The 16,368-nt window shown below is 33.7% G+C and overlaps 1 protein-coding gene across 25 annotated transcripts in view; it reads right to left on the bottom strand.

Moving 5' to 3' along the window:
• ADGRL3 (adhesion G protein-coupled receptor L3) overlaps positions 1-16,368 on the bottom strand; it is an 829,014-nt gene that overhangs the window by 26,079 nt on the left and 786,567 nt on the right. For 11 of the 25 annotated variants that reach the window (XM_032400452.1, XM_032400458.1, XM_032400455.1 and 8 more), the window contains 3 exons: positions 8,466-8,594; positions 3,640-3,657; positions 55-1,725 (listed from right to left, as the gene is read on the bottom strand). The exons of 1 other annotated variant lie outside the window; for it this stretch is intronic. In XM_032400452.1, coding sequence (XP_032256343.1) covers positions 926-1,725; positions 3,640-3,657; positions 8,466-8,594 — 947 coding nt within the window. In that variant the 3' untranslated portion in view covers positions 55-925. Of the gene's footprint in view, positions 1-54; positions 1,726-3,605; positions 3,658-8,465; positions 8,595-16,368 lie in introns of those variants that run through there. 13 more of the 25 variants (XM_032400468.1, XM_032400467.1, XM_032400461.1 and 10 more) reach the window with 5 other exon arrangements.

The following is a 16,368-nucleotide window of genomic DNA, read 5'->3' as shown; positions in this document are numbered from 1 at the left end:
GAAAGAAAGAAAGAAAGAAAGAAAGAAAGAAAGAAAGAAAGAAAGAAGAAAGAAAGAAAAAAGGAAAAGAGAGAAAAAAGGAAAAGAAAATGAAGGAAGAAAGAAAAGAAAGAAGAAAGGAAGGAAACTTTGCTCTCTTACTGGTAGACAAACTTGCAAGACCAGCACGAAAGAAAAAGAAAATATCTCTTTTTTTCCACTACATTAACAGGACTCAAATTCTGGAGGAACAGAAAGCTGACTATATGTGCAATGCTAGTATCTGTACATTACATAGAAATTGTTCAATTTTTTTCTGCCATTAGTTTTATCATCAGTTAATACAGCAAATCATAGAATATGCATTTAGCATATAATTCTAGAATTCCCCTCCATTTCATTATTTTGTTGTTTTATCTTGTATTCCACAGCTATTCCTGCTGCGGTGAATTCAGGTTGTGAGTGACTAAAAACCACTATGTGATGCAGTTTTGCTTTGTTTTTATGTTTGTTTGTGCAGCACTCCAATCTAGATGCAGCACTGTTACTAATTTCGAACAACCATTCTGGCCTTTTAAAAATCAGGTCCTTGTTATTATAGTAACAGAGCATCAGAGATGTTAGAACAAACACAACAGAATTCAACAAGGCCACAATGAGCGCCATTTTCTTCATATCTCGTTCATTAACATAATGAAGTCTCCATCTGAGGGGGAAAGACAGGAAAGGAGAGGGCACAGGGGAATTTCAGCAGTTATCTTTCTCCCCTGGGCTGACCTAAAAATCCCAGTTTAAAAAAAAAAAAAAAAGTCTGAAAGTTTGTGTTTGTCTCTCAAGAACAGCATAAAGATTTAGGAGTACACACATTATTACCACTGCTTATATCAACTCAGAACAGTCAACCAGGTGTTAGCAGTTCTGTTGGCTTTAATTTCTGTGTCATCTTCTATAGACTTGTGACCAAATGAGCTGGTCCTTTTGAACTGCCCTCTGGAGGGGTCCCATCTTTGTTTGGAGGAACTATAAATCCATCACTGCTACCGCGTCCTAGCTGGTAGTAGGTGTGCAGCTGATGGACGTGGTTTCTGGAGCCTAGGTTTGGCATGCTTTTGTAGTAAACATCTTCGGCATCACCACATTTGGCCGGTGGGGGTTCGGTCTGGGTGCTGGTGGTAACGCTCTCCGTGGCAGGCACACCAGCCAGGGCCGGCATGCTGGTGTACAGAGAGTCCCTATGGGGTGACTGGAGATCTTCTGTGTGCTCGTTGGTTAGCAAAGGGAAAAAGCTCTCACTGTGGTCTTGGGGGAGCCGCCTTCTGGTGTAATGGTGTGGCTGGTGGTTCTCCGTGGAGTAGACTCTTGGGGGAAGCAAAGGAGCATCAGATTCCTCATGGATGAGTTCCAGGCCCAAACTCTCCTCATGGTTAAAGGAGGTGGCGTCATCCAGGACAATGGCATCATCTTCACTCCCACTGCCGAGGTTATTCACCAGCTTGTTCATCAGATTCCTGTTCTGTTCACTGGAGCGCTCGTGGTTGTTCAGGTAAGACGGGATATAGTTGGAAGTGAGTTCCTTCAGAATCTTTTTCTCTAGGGCGGTCTCGTTGTGGTTATAGCCACGGTCTATGATTTGCACACAGTTGCTCAGGTATTCACCACTGGCAATGCTGTAACTATTGCCATGGTTACCATTCAGTGGTAGAGTATCCATGACACTTGTATCCCTGGCATTGTTCAGAAGCCCCTCTGAAAAAGATTACAGAACACTATGACATTTACATCCAATTGGCCATAGAACACACACACAAACACAAAAGCAAAAGACCATGAAGTATGTATAAATTGCTAGCATGTTTAATTAAGTATCAAATGTTTGGAAATAAACAAAAAATACTAGTAAGTCTATATGTACATATCTATATATACACTTGGGCAATTGATAGAAACCCTATAAATGGAAAAGTATCTAAAATAAATCTTTAAAATAGTAATTTTTAAAAACCTATGAATTTGCAATTTCCACACAAGCATTGCCTGATATTATCTGAAGCATATTTGGCTATAACTTAGAAGAAAAAAAACACAAAATTTTGGTGTAATCATTCGTAGCTTTCAATTTATACACATCAAAGTCAATTCAATAATTCATTACCTTTATTTTTACATGTCTTAACATTAAAATAGGTATAATATTAACATAATTCATGTGTGGTGCTTTGAATATGCTGGTCAAAAGTAAGAGAATCAAGCACTTTCTAAGAATTTGATATAGAATTTCATAAGATTCAAATTAATTCCTACACACAAAACCACAAAAGGATTATGTTAAATTTGTCAGAGTGATGTACTCATGAAATAATGCTTAGTCAAATAAATGGCACATCAAAATAATTTGCACATAGGAGTTTTCAAAACAAAAATATTTGGATTTACTTTCTAATTTTTTTTCCTACATATAAACCCATTAGTGATTGTTTAGGGTCAGTAGATAATAATATTACAAGAGAATGTGTAAAGACACAGGGATCTGATTCCTAAAAACATAGTGTCAGTATTAAAGATTCCATGCCATAACGAGTGAGTGATGACTTTGTGTGCATATATTAAACTTTGAGTTTAGAGGAGATTAAACATTTTATTCTGGGAAGAAATAGTTGCAGTGAAATAAAATTTAACCACATGCTTCTTCAAGGTTTTTGCATTCTCTTGAATAAACAGAAATCCAAGAATCTATAATAGTTCCAAATTCAGTTCAAATGCAACCACGAAAGAAAACACAAACATTTAACCAATACTCGTAAATAAGAAAGGATATTTCTTTACAGAACAATTAATTGAAGAATTCTATTAAACTTCTCAATACACTGCTAACTTGTGAAAATATAGCATTCATTCTATATCTGTGATGCAGTTATGTTTATCCAAAACTGAACTCATTCATTGCTGGTTTAAATAAAGTCTCCCAAATGTATCGATTTTTATATGGACTTCTGATGCAAACTCTGTACTCAAGTAACAGTTTCCAAAAACAGGAACGCATAAAGGATTCATTAAAAAGCAGCCATCACAGACATAGGGTGAAGCCATTTATTTTCATGTTATAAGATATCTTGTAGACAAATCCACAATGTTAAGAAAAATAAAAGTAAATGCTCTTTAAAGGGCCATATGTGATGGGTGATCGCTGCTGTGGAGGCCGCGATGGGATGCTGGATGGTTATGGTTGAGTGACTGATGCATTGAAACGTGTGTATTACTTCTGTTGTCAATGCATTAGGTACAGGTTGGAAACAGCCATAGTAAAATAAAGTGGGTATGCTGCATGTGACATACATTTGTATGATGGAATGTACTAATAAAAATTAAAAGTTTATGCATTACTTAGCAAAAATAAATGCTTAATTTAAAAACAATTTAACTCACACAAACATTACATGAGACTTAACAACTATGTTGATCATGTGACACAATAAAAGAATCAGACAACAAAAGCGTCTAATCTCTATTAACATAAATTTATATAAGTCGATTCATAGGCTCTTTAGTTTTTAAATTGTGAGATGAACTGTTTTTAATAACTACATCATCTATATGTGATGCAATAAAAGTGAACTAAAAAAAATTACATTTGATATGCAATGTTTAGCTTTACTCCCATACTTGTCTCTCTGTAGGGCTCTAAACGACAGCATGAAGAAAAGGAAAGAAAAAACAACAAGTAAGCTTACAGCGACAGTAGAAGAAACATGAGTAAAAAGCAAATTGATGATATGCAGAAAAAAGAGTCAAAGGAAATAATTTCCACTGCCCCAAAATTCATGAGTCTGTGTTACATGGTTTATCATAATTAAAAAGACTGAAATGTTAGTTAGAAAATAAGAAACCCCCCTTAACACATGCTAATAACATGAGTCTTTAATAAGCGTTTGTACAGTTTATAAATGTCAAACAAAAACACATTTATTTTAAAGTTCAGATTATCACACCAACCAAGGAGAGTAAAGATTTGAGTGCCAGCCAGGACGATTCCCACAACTCTATTTCAATATTGCATATTTTTATGTTTATGTATGTTTGAACATACCTGCTTCTAAGGAATGTTATTTAACTTTAAAATTTTTCAGTAAGATTATAAATAAAATCTTTAGCTTGTATACAGAGAAAAAAAAAAAACACAGTTGTAGGTTTCCATAACCGTGAGTTTTTTCCTTTACATATCTTTTCTCTTCATGTAAAAAGGTTATCTTTCCCCCACTGTACCTATACAAATGCTTATTATCATTTGTGAATAATACTGATCAGAACTGTCATTTCTGGAACTCTTATTCAAAAGCTGTGTAACTATGGAGGAAAAAAAAAGTTAAATCCAACCATTATTCAGTATCAAGACAACGTGAGGGGAAGAAAAATACCACCATCAATATCAGGTTTTCTTCTGGATTGTTGCACAATCATTTGCAATCAAACATTTTTAGAGTCGATCCTTTAAAAAACAATCTTAGCAAAATTATTTTTTATTTTTTTATTTATTTTTTTAAATTTTTTATTATGTTAATCACGATACATTACATCATTAGTTTTTGACAAAATTATTTTTTAAAAAACACTCATATTTTAATCAGGTCATAAAGGACGGCTCTTGCTGATTTTGTTTACAGGAAAGTTAAATCATCACAAAAATAAAAACCAGGAAGCTCACTGGGCTAACTCATTTGAGGAGATTCCAACTGGTCATAAGTTAACCATTGCTTTAGAGATATGGTTTTTGCACTTAAAAGTTGATTTGCTTCTCAGAAAAGACCAACAATATTTCAAAATGGAGAGGGAAGTTCTTTTAAAGTTTCCAAATAACTTTAGAAAAATAATTTGAATTGAAGAGCCAAACCAGTATAGTAACAGATGGAAATTGTTTGTAAGCTCATTATGGCTTCTTCCCTAAATGACAGAATTTTAGAACTGGAAAGCCCATGAGAAGATAACTGAAGTTCAACCCCTGCTTTTCAGGGATGAAGAAACTGCAGCCAAGATAGGCTGAGCCTTATCTAACCCCACCCTGCTAATCAGTGGCAGAACTGAGATCAGAAAGAAAATCTCATAGATTTCCTCTGTCCACTACCATCTATGTCCTCTTCACATCTGCCTTAGGCTTTGAAGCCATAACAGAATATTTATATATTATACATATATATATAACATAACAGAATATTTATATATATATAAAATATATAAATATATAAATATAAAAATAAGAGCTATATATATATTTATATATTTTATAATACAGTCTTATATTCTTACCCACTATAATGTATTCCTCATTATATCCTGCCCTAAGGATATGTCTTTCTTTAAGTTGGAGGGGAGAATTAAATTACTTTAAAATGTAAGTTATTTTGTAAAATCATGACATCCTCTCTATTTTCTGTCTTGTTGACAGGTTAATCTATAGTGAGATTTATCTTACAAAAATTGAATTCTCCAGTACTGACAAGAAGATAATCGTCCAGAAATACTATGCATGAAGTTGTAAATATTTCCACAGACAGAATCTGAATCCAATATAATAAAAGTATATTACTCATCTTTATTCCTAACTCTGTATGCTTCAGTAACTCTATAAATACATCTTGACATATTTTAAATAAAGGCATGACAAACAAATATGGATACTTTAAATCTGAATATTTTAAATCTAAATGCTTCTTTGCTTGGATGGCATTGGTGCAACTGAATTAGAGAACCCACAGAACAGAACCAAGTGGTAATTCAACATAAACCACTCCAGTACATACCGAGTCACCTATATTTCAAGTAAGATTCCCCCTTGCCAGTAAGAATATTAAGTGCATTCATCTGAAAGCATAAGATTAGTAGCAATATGACAATCACTAAGATTTATTTTTGGTCAGTGGTAAGAAGAATTATTTTAAGCACTACCATAGTTTAACATCTTAAAAAAATCTTAAAACATAAAACAACTAAACAATTTCACTTCTGACTCTGAAAAACATGAATAAGATTATTTACTTTTGTTTTTAAGAAAAGTCAGTAGAACTTATTTAATTTACTGACACACACAATAAATCCATTCAGAAGAACACTTTGTGAATTTATTGATGATCTTAAGAGCAATTTTCAGTAATAAATTTCACAGGAATAAAACTTTATACCTATATGGTATTATTTTAAATTTTCCGTCGAGAGAATTTCACTTTGATAGTGTTTATAGTAGTGTTCCATCCTTAGAAAAATCCCCTAATTTATAATATGGGTAAAAATAAAATAAGACAAGAAGGCAGATATTGAATTAGGGAAAACATAGATTAATAATTGTTAGTTTTTCATTACATAAGACATTAGAAATTATATCTGAATAATCAAAAAAGCGGAACAAAAGGTTATCTAAATTTTTACTAGTTTTATAACAATATTAAATAAGTAAAACATTTTTTACAGTTTTTCTAACAACTCTTCACATAAAGTGAATAATGTAGAATAGATTTAATTTGCAGATATGATACAAATATTCACTTAACATTATTAAAAACTTACTAATATGTCAGCACATTGTAAAATGTTTATAATGATACAATTATCTGTCAGTTTAAGGAAAAAAAAAACAAGCATTCATAAGGTCTGTTAAATTGCTCTGTTAAGCTGCATTTGTTGTGTTGTGAAAAGTACACTTTACTGAGTGCCACAATGAAATAGGGACATTGACAAAGGAGAGACAATTTAGAAGGGGAACCACAAAGAAGGACCCAGAAACTATCTCATATTGATGGCACTGAGGTTATTTTACTAGGGAAAAGGAGGACGGAAAGGAGCCAGATGAGCGGCTTTCAAAGTATTTAAAAGGATTGACAGAGAGAGCAGAAGAATACTTTGCTCTTCTTTACTCTAGAGGGCAAATCAAAGCATTCTGGCCAGAGGCAAATTTTGGCTCAGTGGAAGGAAAAAAATATATGTAACAAATGGAGCATTTCAACAATTGAATGTATGAAATCCTGAGTTCAGAAGGGTCCCATTAGAGGAGATGGACACAGGCTGACAGCACGTCAGCAATGTGGTGAAGAGGATCCGTGAACTCCGTCCCTTCTTTTGATTCTAAAAGTCTGTGATTCTTAGACAGGCAGGCCTTATGAAACTTGATAAATCTAAAGTTCCCTTACTTACTTCATCCTACTGAGAAACAGTTTGACCATATTCCTGAAGTCACTTCTGTATCACCGACTTCAGTATTTTTGAAATAATTTAAAATCATCCTATGTATCTGGCTAGGTGTCACCTAGGAACCTCAGAAGGTTTTAGACACCCAATGGCAGTGCTGTAACACACACACTTTTAAGGAATGGCCATTCACACCAAGTGTTATGCACTCGCGACACTAATATTTTACCTCTGACCGAGAAGGAAAAGAAAACGCAAAGATTCCCACAGAGAATAATAGGAATTCTATTCAAAATTGCCTGGGAAAGCTAAATACTGCTAATCTATCATATCCAACTTCAAAGAACCACTTAAGCCTCTTTGTTACAGTGAATTTTCTTTCAAATATAATATTGCATAATTGGATCCCTAACTAGGACTTTTCTTTTAGGAAACTTTTATTTGAATAGTTCTTTCCTGTGGTCTCTTCCGTATGATATGAATATTTTTAATTTCTTGTGCTCCAGTACATTTTTTTATTCTTAGAAAAGGTAAAGCCATGTCCAAACACTTAGAGTAGAAGTGGTTTTAAAGAGATTTATACTTATTTGTTTGAGATGCAATTAAATTTGTACATCATTTAAAGCTGGAGGGTATTCAGAAGAACCATATCCCAAAGCCTTGTTTTTTGCACACAGCCACAGTAGAAAAAAAATCATGATGTTCCTGAGCCAGCTCACACTGGCAATGGCAAGCTAGTGTAGAACCTGACTTGCTATTGTTCAGTTCAGTAGCAAACTGAATGGCTCTTTTCTCCATGGCTTAGTTCAATGTAATTTTCCATGGAGTTGGCCTGAGTGCTTCACCAGTAGCAATGCCTTGCGCCTAGAGTGCGCTTCATGGCCTAATAATGTTAAGATTATTTTCTTGGTCTTATAACATTAAGACTCTTGAATCAAGTCTTCTTTTATCTTACTTACCTTAGGCAAATATCTCATTTCTCAAAATAAATACATAGGTATTTAATAGAGAAATCAATCAACAACAAGAAAAGCACTGACACATCACAATACATTTTATAACGTTACAGAGAAACAAACACAGATTGATGAATCAAGCATTTGTTTATCAGAAAGAAGGAATCCATTGGTTACTAAGGAAAACCTAAGGAAAATGGAAAATAAAAGCACCAAGAGGGGTGGAAGGCGAAAGGAGTCTGTGTGTCTGCTTCCAAAAGAAAGAAAAGGCAGGTGGAAGGAAAGAAAAATAGAATGTGGCCATAAAGCTACATAAAATGGGACTCTCACTTGAAAAAATTAAGATAAACTCCAGCACACCTTGTGCGTTGTACATGCTGACAGAAGGGTTGTTACAGACCGCCGGTTCCCCAAGCAATGTATTATAGGGATTGTTAGTACCATGCGGACGAAGCAGAGCATTGCTTATAAGATGATTAGCCATGGCTCCTGGAGCAGCCCCATAGAGAGACAGAGAAAAAAAAAAAAGGTCAATCAGGCAAATGTGTTTGAAAAAAAGAAAGGAAACATTTAGAATGACAACAGTTGATATAGCCCTGATTACAGGCAGGCAGCTAATTAGACTCAAAAATATATGCCACTAAAGCACACATGTTTCCAATAATGCACATATCCGAGAGTCATTGGGAAAGAAAATGGTTTACAATGTTGATTAAGCCACATTTAGGGTGTTCTCTTTCCCAAAATATAAGCAAGAATATACTCCCATGCTTGCTAAAAATAAAAAAAAAATTTTAAAAAGCAAAATATAGTCTTCCATACAAACAAAACAAAACAAAAGCTGGAAAAAAAAATTAAAACACAGAAAGAAAAGCCAAAATAAACAAAACATTCCCTCATTCACCGAAACGATTGTGTTGTTCTCAATGAAAATAAAAAAAGAATAAAAGGCAACATTACGATAAAACACTCATTTGGAGAGCAGTTGTTGACACAACAGAAGAATTTGACATTTCTTAAAATTCTGTGAAAGGAATTCCTTAAATTGAAATAAAATAAAATATAATCACTCTTATTAGTACACCGTAGTAAGCATACTAATTAGGTGAATTTACAAATCTGATAAAATAATCATATGGATATTATTTTAAAATATTTAAAAAAAATATTCACTCCGTAATATCCAGCACATATATAATTCCATTTTCCATTTTCCAATTGGTTGTTCGACTTTGGCACAGCAAAGTCACAAAGTAAAATTGTTTCATCTCTTTGTGAGTAGATGTACTTAGTTATAACATATCATCAGTATGAGTTGCAACCTCCCACCTTCCAAAACTCCTTAACCAAAAAAAGCAAAAGATCAGAGGAACAGTTTGATTAAATATAACTAAGCCATGTATCAAATGAATGCAGAATGCATGTTTATGTTAGATGATAAAGAAAATGTGACTGAGGAAAGGAAAATGCAAATTGTATGGGGATAGTCAGGTTAAACACAAGTATCTGGTAGCTTCAATATACATATTAGAGAATTAAAATACAATCTACAGACCAGGAGAGGATATTTGCAAACAAATTCAACAAAAGACTACTATCTGGAATATAGAAAGCACTCTTAAAAGTCAGCAATAAAACAACAACAACAACAATTAAAATAAACCCAAAACAGAAAACAAACAAACAAACAAAAACCCAATCCAATTAGAAAATCGACCAAAGACATAAACAGACATTTCATAGCAGAGGATATACAGGTAGAAAACAAGCCCATGAAAAGAATTGCTATTAGCTATTGGGAAATGCAGATTAAAACAACAGTATGGTATCACTACCCTGATAACATGCTGAAAATTTCAGTGGTGACAACATTAAATGCTGACAAGGGTGAAGAGAAACTGGATCATTCATACTTTGCTGAGGGAATGTAAAATAGTATAGTTACTCTGCAAAACAGTTTGGCAGTTACTTATAGAACTAAGCATGCAGTTACCGTACCACCCAGCAATCGTACTCTTGGACATTCATCCCAGATGAAATGGAAATTTATGTTCACATAAAAACCTAGGCATGGATGTTCATGCAGCTTTATTTATAATAGTCCATAATGGGAAACAGCCCAGATATCTTTCAACTGGTGAATGGTTAAACAATCGGTGGCACATCCTTACAATGGAATACTATTCAGCAATAAAGAGGAACAATTATTGATACACATAACAAACTGGATGAATCCCTGGATAATAATAGTAAAAAAGACAATCTGAAGGTTATGTACTAAATGATTCCATATATATTTCCATATATATATATATATATATATATATATATATATATATATATATAATATTCTTGAAATGACAAAATTATAGAAACAGAGAAGAGATTAGTGGTTGACAGAGTTAAAGATGCAAGGGGGAGGGAGGTGGATATGGCCATATGATTATACAGAGGCAACATGAGGCTTCCTTGTGGTTACGGAGCTTCTCTGTGTCTTGACTACAGTGCTATAACACAACATTCTCTTGTGATAGAACTGGATTGAACTAAACACACACACACACACAAATACAATTAAATATAATTAATATTGAAGACATCTGAACAAGATTGCTAGATATTGGTCAATATCTTGGCAGTGATTTTTGTAGTATAGTTTTACAAGATATTATTGAGGAACACTGGGCACAAGGTGTGCAAACTCTTCATTATTTCATGTAATTGTAAGTGGATCTATGTTTATCTCAAAATAATAAGTAATCTATAAATGAAACAAAAATGTTAAGTTATTTGTAGAAAATGTAAAACAAAATGAGAAGAAAAAACTTGGCCATGGTAGTTTTAATATTTTTTTTGAAATCATAGCTCTTTGTGATACAGTAAATTACCAATCAAATAATACATACTTTATCTTGTTTTTTATTTTTTAAAGTAAGCTCTATGCCCAACGGGGGGGCTTGAACTGATGACCCTGAGATTAAGAGTTGCATGCTCTACTGACTAAGCCAGCCAAGCGCCCCAAATAACATATACTTTAACCTCAAATATGGGTAAGTGAACACCTCTAGAGTTATAGCACAATATAGCTTGTCAGATCTCTAGAGATGGTAGGTTTCAATTCTTATAGGAAATAAGCCATGTGTATGTATTCTACACATCCTGTGAAGAACTAGCACAGGACTAGCACAGAATTTTTCACTTATTAAATGAGTATTTGCTGAAATTGTACAACATATACATTCAAATGGTTTTAACACAGTGAGATGGCAGATCTTTAATTTATCATACAATGAGTCAATCAGGCTATTAACTTCCACTGATAAATTAAATATATAGAATACTAGCAAGAAAAACTACAAGGAGCTGGCTATAGTGCCTTTTAGATAAGAAATGGAATATTGTAAATCTTAAACATGTGTATCATTAATGTTACACAAATTTAAGACTGTTAGAGACTAGACTGGGTTTGCACAACATTTTTAAAAAGCAAATTACCTGTAAATTGTACCTGATACCTAACATTTATTATTGTAGCTTCTTTCAAGTAAAAAGGAAAGTTAGTCTTCCAACACAAATGATTACTTTCTAAAATTACTCTAAGAATTTCAATAGAAAATGAAATGTGTAAAAAACTTAAAATGAACCAGGGTAAAAACCTTAAAAATAGAAAATTGCTCAAAATCATTACATTCCTTCACACATCAAATAAGGGTTAGACCTTTATGGCTGGGGCTTACATCTGTGTTCTATACATCTTCCTTCATTACTACATATGACTTAATTTGGACCAATTAAAAAACAACAAAGCTGTAAAAATTGCATGCTACTCACCCCCCCTTGCTTCATATGGATTACAAAAGAAAATATTCCTTTGTCATACCTATCTATATATTTTTTTTTTCTATACCAATGTAAAAGAATATACCCGTTAGGTGCTTTAGGATAAAGAAACAGGTGAGTTGGGAAGAACCAAACATAAGCAAAAAGCAGGGCCACCTGTTTTGTTTATCATTGTTTATAAAAAATTAAAATATAAGGACAAAAAAATTTAATCATACAAAAATGGAGGTCTGTAGTTGAATTCTAATGAAGCTATCAAAATTGTGACAGATAATCCATCTGGCTATAGCTTTCCTAGCATAAAGTTCTATTCCAGTTCTTTAAAGTATTTTCTAGTTTTTGAATGTACTTGAAGACACTGTTACTAAACTACTAATGTAGGAAGACTGAGTTTTTTAATCAATTCCCACTCATCTTGGAAAGGCCAGCAACAATCACAGAAATGCCATGCTGTGACACAGTGTTGACTAAATGCAACAACATTCAGTCCCAGCCACGTGGCTTTGGTAGGTGGCTTCCTCAAATCTGGGTGCAATCCAGATCAGATATTGATCTATAGCTTAATGAGTGACATGCAGTCACAATTAGAGATCCACCTGCCTTTAAACCTACACCCACACAGGGTGCCTGGGTGGCTCGGTTGGTTAAGCAACTGCCTTTGGCTCAGGTCATGATCCTGGAGTCCTGGGATCGAGTCCCGCGTCGGGCTCCCTGCTCAGAGGGGAGTCTGCTTCTCCCTCTGACCCTCCCCCCTCTCATGCTCTCTCTATCTCATTCTCTCTCTCAAATAAATAAATAAAATCTTTAAAAAAAAAAAAAACCTACACCCACACAAACACTTATAAAAATAGTCTAAAACTTTCCAACAAAATACACTTTTTTCTTTATCATTGGTATTCAGGGCCTTTTTCCTGATAGAAAGTGAATCAGTTATGGATCAGGTTTACGGATTTGTTAGTTTGAAAGAATAAGGGATATGTTTGAGTAACCAGTTATCTGTCATTTGATTCCCCTAGAGTAAGAAGGCAATCCTTTTTCCATGGATATTCAAAGCTTGCAAGAGGTCATTTATCCTGCTTCCATTCCAAACAAGTGCAACAAGCCATTATCACATGGTTCCTACAGTCCCCACTCTCATTTAGTCATTTCAGTGGTACCTTTGAAAGGTGGCCCTTACCATGTCAAAAACACTGGCTTTCTGTCAATGCCTAGATCTCTAAACTGAAAACTTGTCTAAAACCTGTCTTCTTGGGTCTTTAGTGTGCAAAGTTACTTTTGTCTTTCTCTATAGCTGCCCTGCATTTCACTTGTCTTTGCTGAAGCCTATTCTGTTTGCTTCTTGCTGTTTCCCCAATTTACTCAGGTGACTTTGAATTCTGATACTATTTTCCAAGGTTCTGTCCATCCTGTCTCTTCCTCTTCCCTCCGACTAACTTCTGATTTGTAAACTTCCCTTCTAATAGCTGTGAAATTGCTTCCAAGAAGATCAGTGGTTACAGACCATCTGTCACTGTTTTTCAGCTGAAAATTAAGCTTACTGGTTAGTCAGGTTGAAGACACAAATAGGCTGATGTTGCGGGGTGGAGAAGATACTTATAACACTACGTATGGGAAAAGAACGTTTATGTGCAAATTCCACTAGAATGTAAGCCCTGGGAAAGCAAGGAAGACACTGGGTTTTATGACTGCTCTATACCAAGTGTCTGGAATAGTTCCCGGGGCTTGGTAAATATTTGTTAATTAATGAAAAAAAGGTGAAATCTACGGCATCCTTAATGTATCAAACTAAAGCAAGTCATTTTAGCAATTATGAGCAGTTTTCTAATTTGAGCAAATTTCTTAAGATTGTCAGTTGTCCAATTCATAATGTGATTTCTTCATTTCCTTCTAACACTGTACCAGATCCTATAATATTGAAAGTTTAAAGCAGTTATAAACACTCATATGATTATTTGGAAAAACAAAATGCTACCTGAATACTAACTGCAGATAATACAGTAAGAGGGGGAAAATAACTTGGCACAGCCTGCTGTGACTTAAAATAAAAAGCTCAAATTGGGTAAAAGAGCTCAAAGTAAAAAAAATCTCCAAGTGGCTATGTAAGAGTAACTGTTCCTTAATTAATCTGACTCACCAAATCCTGGGTATAGTCTAGTCAAAACTGCTCCTTTGCTGTCACAAACAAGGGTTAGCTCTTTAAGAAAACCATGGAAAAGGAGTTAAATTGAATTTCAATATATGCGAATCATCAACAAGACTGTCAACAGAGAGCCAACCACAAGATCTTTTCTGGCGAAAACAGGACACAAAGCAAAAAGGATTTTCATATTCCATACTGAAAAACTTCGGGAAGATTTTCTGACAATTATTTGAAAGTCAGATCCTAAAGCCACTGAAAAGTATTAAATGTAAAATCACAGACTTTAAAAAAGACTTTTAAAAAGAGTCTTTTTCTTTTTTACTTCGTTTCTATCTGAAGATAGAGATAGATATAAAAGTTTTTTAATGAGGGCAATTTGAATGGAATAATAATGAGTACACTCTTTTCCAATGCATAGTTTTACCACAAAACTGTTGTATTTCTTTCCTTATGAAAATAAAATAGATGTTTTGACATGGGGAGGCATTGAACGACAGCACTGTCTAGGCCAGTTCACTGTGCTACGTGTAATTGAGGCCTGGAAATCAAACGTAGAGCGGCACGCTTTGAAATTGTGAAGTAAAAAAACAGATCTGAAAAAAGATGACAGTTGAATCCCACTTGAATCCATATTATATCATTCAGAAACCTAATTCAAACAACGTCTCTTCTTGACAGCAGGCTACCAAAAGTACATCAAAAAGCTCGTAAAAGAACTTGAATTGTCACTCTGCTCGGCCCCTCACACTTTTTTTTTTTAAATGTACTTTCCTTCTTATTTGTTCTTATTGGGTAAGCAAAGTTGTCTAGTTGTGGACCTTGGTGTTCTAATGAACCAACTGAATACACCATTCTTGAGAGTCACATACCAACATTACTAATTTTCAAATTGTTGTTATTTATTAATATCTAAGATGGTAAATGTTCTGTTTTATTCCAATAGAACAGTTTTACCTGGATAGGTCTTTCTTCTTTAATATACCGTGTCCTCCATTCTATTTCCTCGTGGTTCTCTCTCCCTTGATTTGACATATTTTGCATTTATGAAGTCATTTCCAATACATATATTGACTAATGCATGTAAATCAGAGTTCTATATAAAGCAGAGTTACTACTGGCTGATGCCTCTCTGCTTCTGTCTTCAGAACTTAATTCTGGCCCATAATGAGACTTCGCTTCGTACAAGTAAAAAATAGTTTCACTAAAGATGGCATTTTCCATAGAATTTTAATACTAACTTCAGTGTTAAGCAAGGGATCTTTTGCCAGGAGATAGTATCTACTGAGCTGTGAGACCCTTAAAATTGAATGTAAAATTGTATGTTTGTGTGGTCAGTTGTGCATGCACACGTGATTGAATTTCTTTCTTGTGAAAGGGTCCCGTGACTTTGATTTTCTTTTCAAAGAGCTAAGAAAACTGGTATAGAGAAAAAAAAAGATAAGTCTTTTTTCCTTAGTGAGTGAACTATATTATAAACAAGAAAACTGGAAAGAGTGAATCAGAAGTACCCCAAATATGTCTTATGAATATAAGAATCATCTGATGAATTGCAGTATAACATAATGGAGAAAAGTTATAACTCAGAATTTAGAAGTGAATAAGATTTTAACATTATCTAATCTCTACCATCATTTACTACATAAAGAAACACAGGCCCAGAGACATTTATAACTTATTCAAGGTCACACGTGACTCTGGTAGTTTTATTCAAACATATTTAAATCAGTGATTTTCAAACATTTTTTAGCATCCTCTCCCAAAAATATGTTTCAATAAAATTTTATCAGGAGCCTTATAGGAGTGCATTACTTCTCTCTCGTATGCTTTTCTGTAATGTTCAATTATTTAATTTTTATATTCATGTATTAATTTATATTACATAAACAAACAAAAATGAAAGCTAATCAATAAAAGAGACTTCCAGAACTCTGGAGAACTGATTCAATAGGTATTATCCATTTTAAGTATTTTGTTTCCTATTTTTTTCTTTTTCTGTATAACAATACAGTATCAACATCACACACAATCTACAGAAAGAGTGCAGAAATGATTAAGTTCAATTTTAAAGGGCTGCTTTATAAAACAGGAACAGCCATTTTAATCAAGACCAAGTTGTTTATAATAATGAACAAAACTAAAAGAATCTACATGCTATCCTTAAAAATTATATAAAAATAACTTTAAAAATCACAGAAACCATAATTTTATATTTTGCACTGTTCTTATTCAAATAATTAATGAAATTATGAAGTGTCAAAGAAGAAATATTTTATTGAAAGCCAA

Source organism: Phoca vitulina, unplaced genomic scaffold (genome assembly GCF_004348235.1).
Source record: "Phoca vitulina isolate PV1807 unplaced genomic scaffold, GSC_HSeal_1.0 scaffold3, whole genome shotgun sequence".
NCBI classification, from domain to species: Eukaryota; Metazoa; Chordata; class Mammalia; order Carnivora; family Phocidae; genus Phoca; species Phoca vitulina.
The sequence above is the reverse complement of the archived record's forward strand: the minus strand, read 5'-3'. Positions and strand labels throughout refer to the sequence as shown.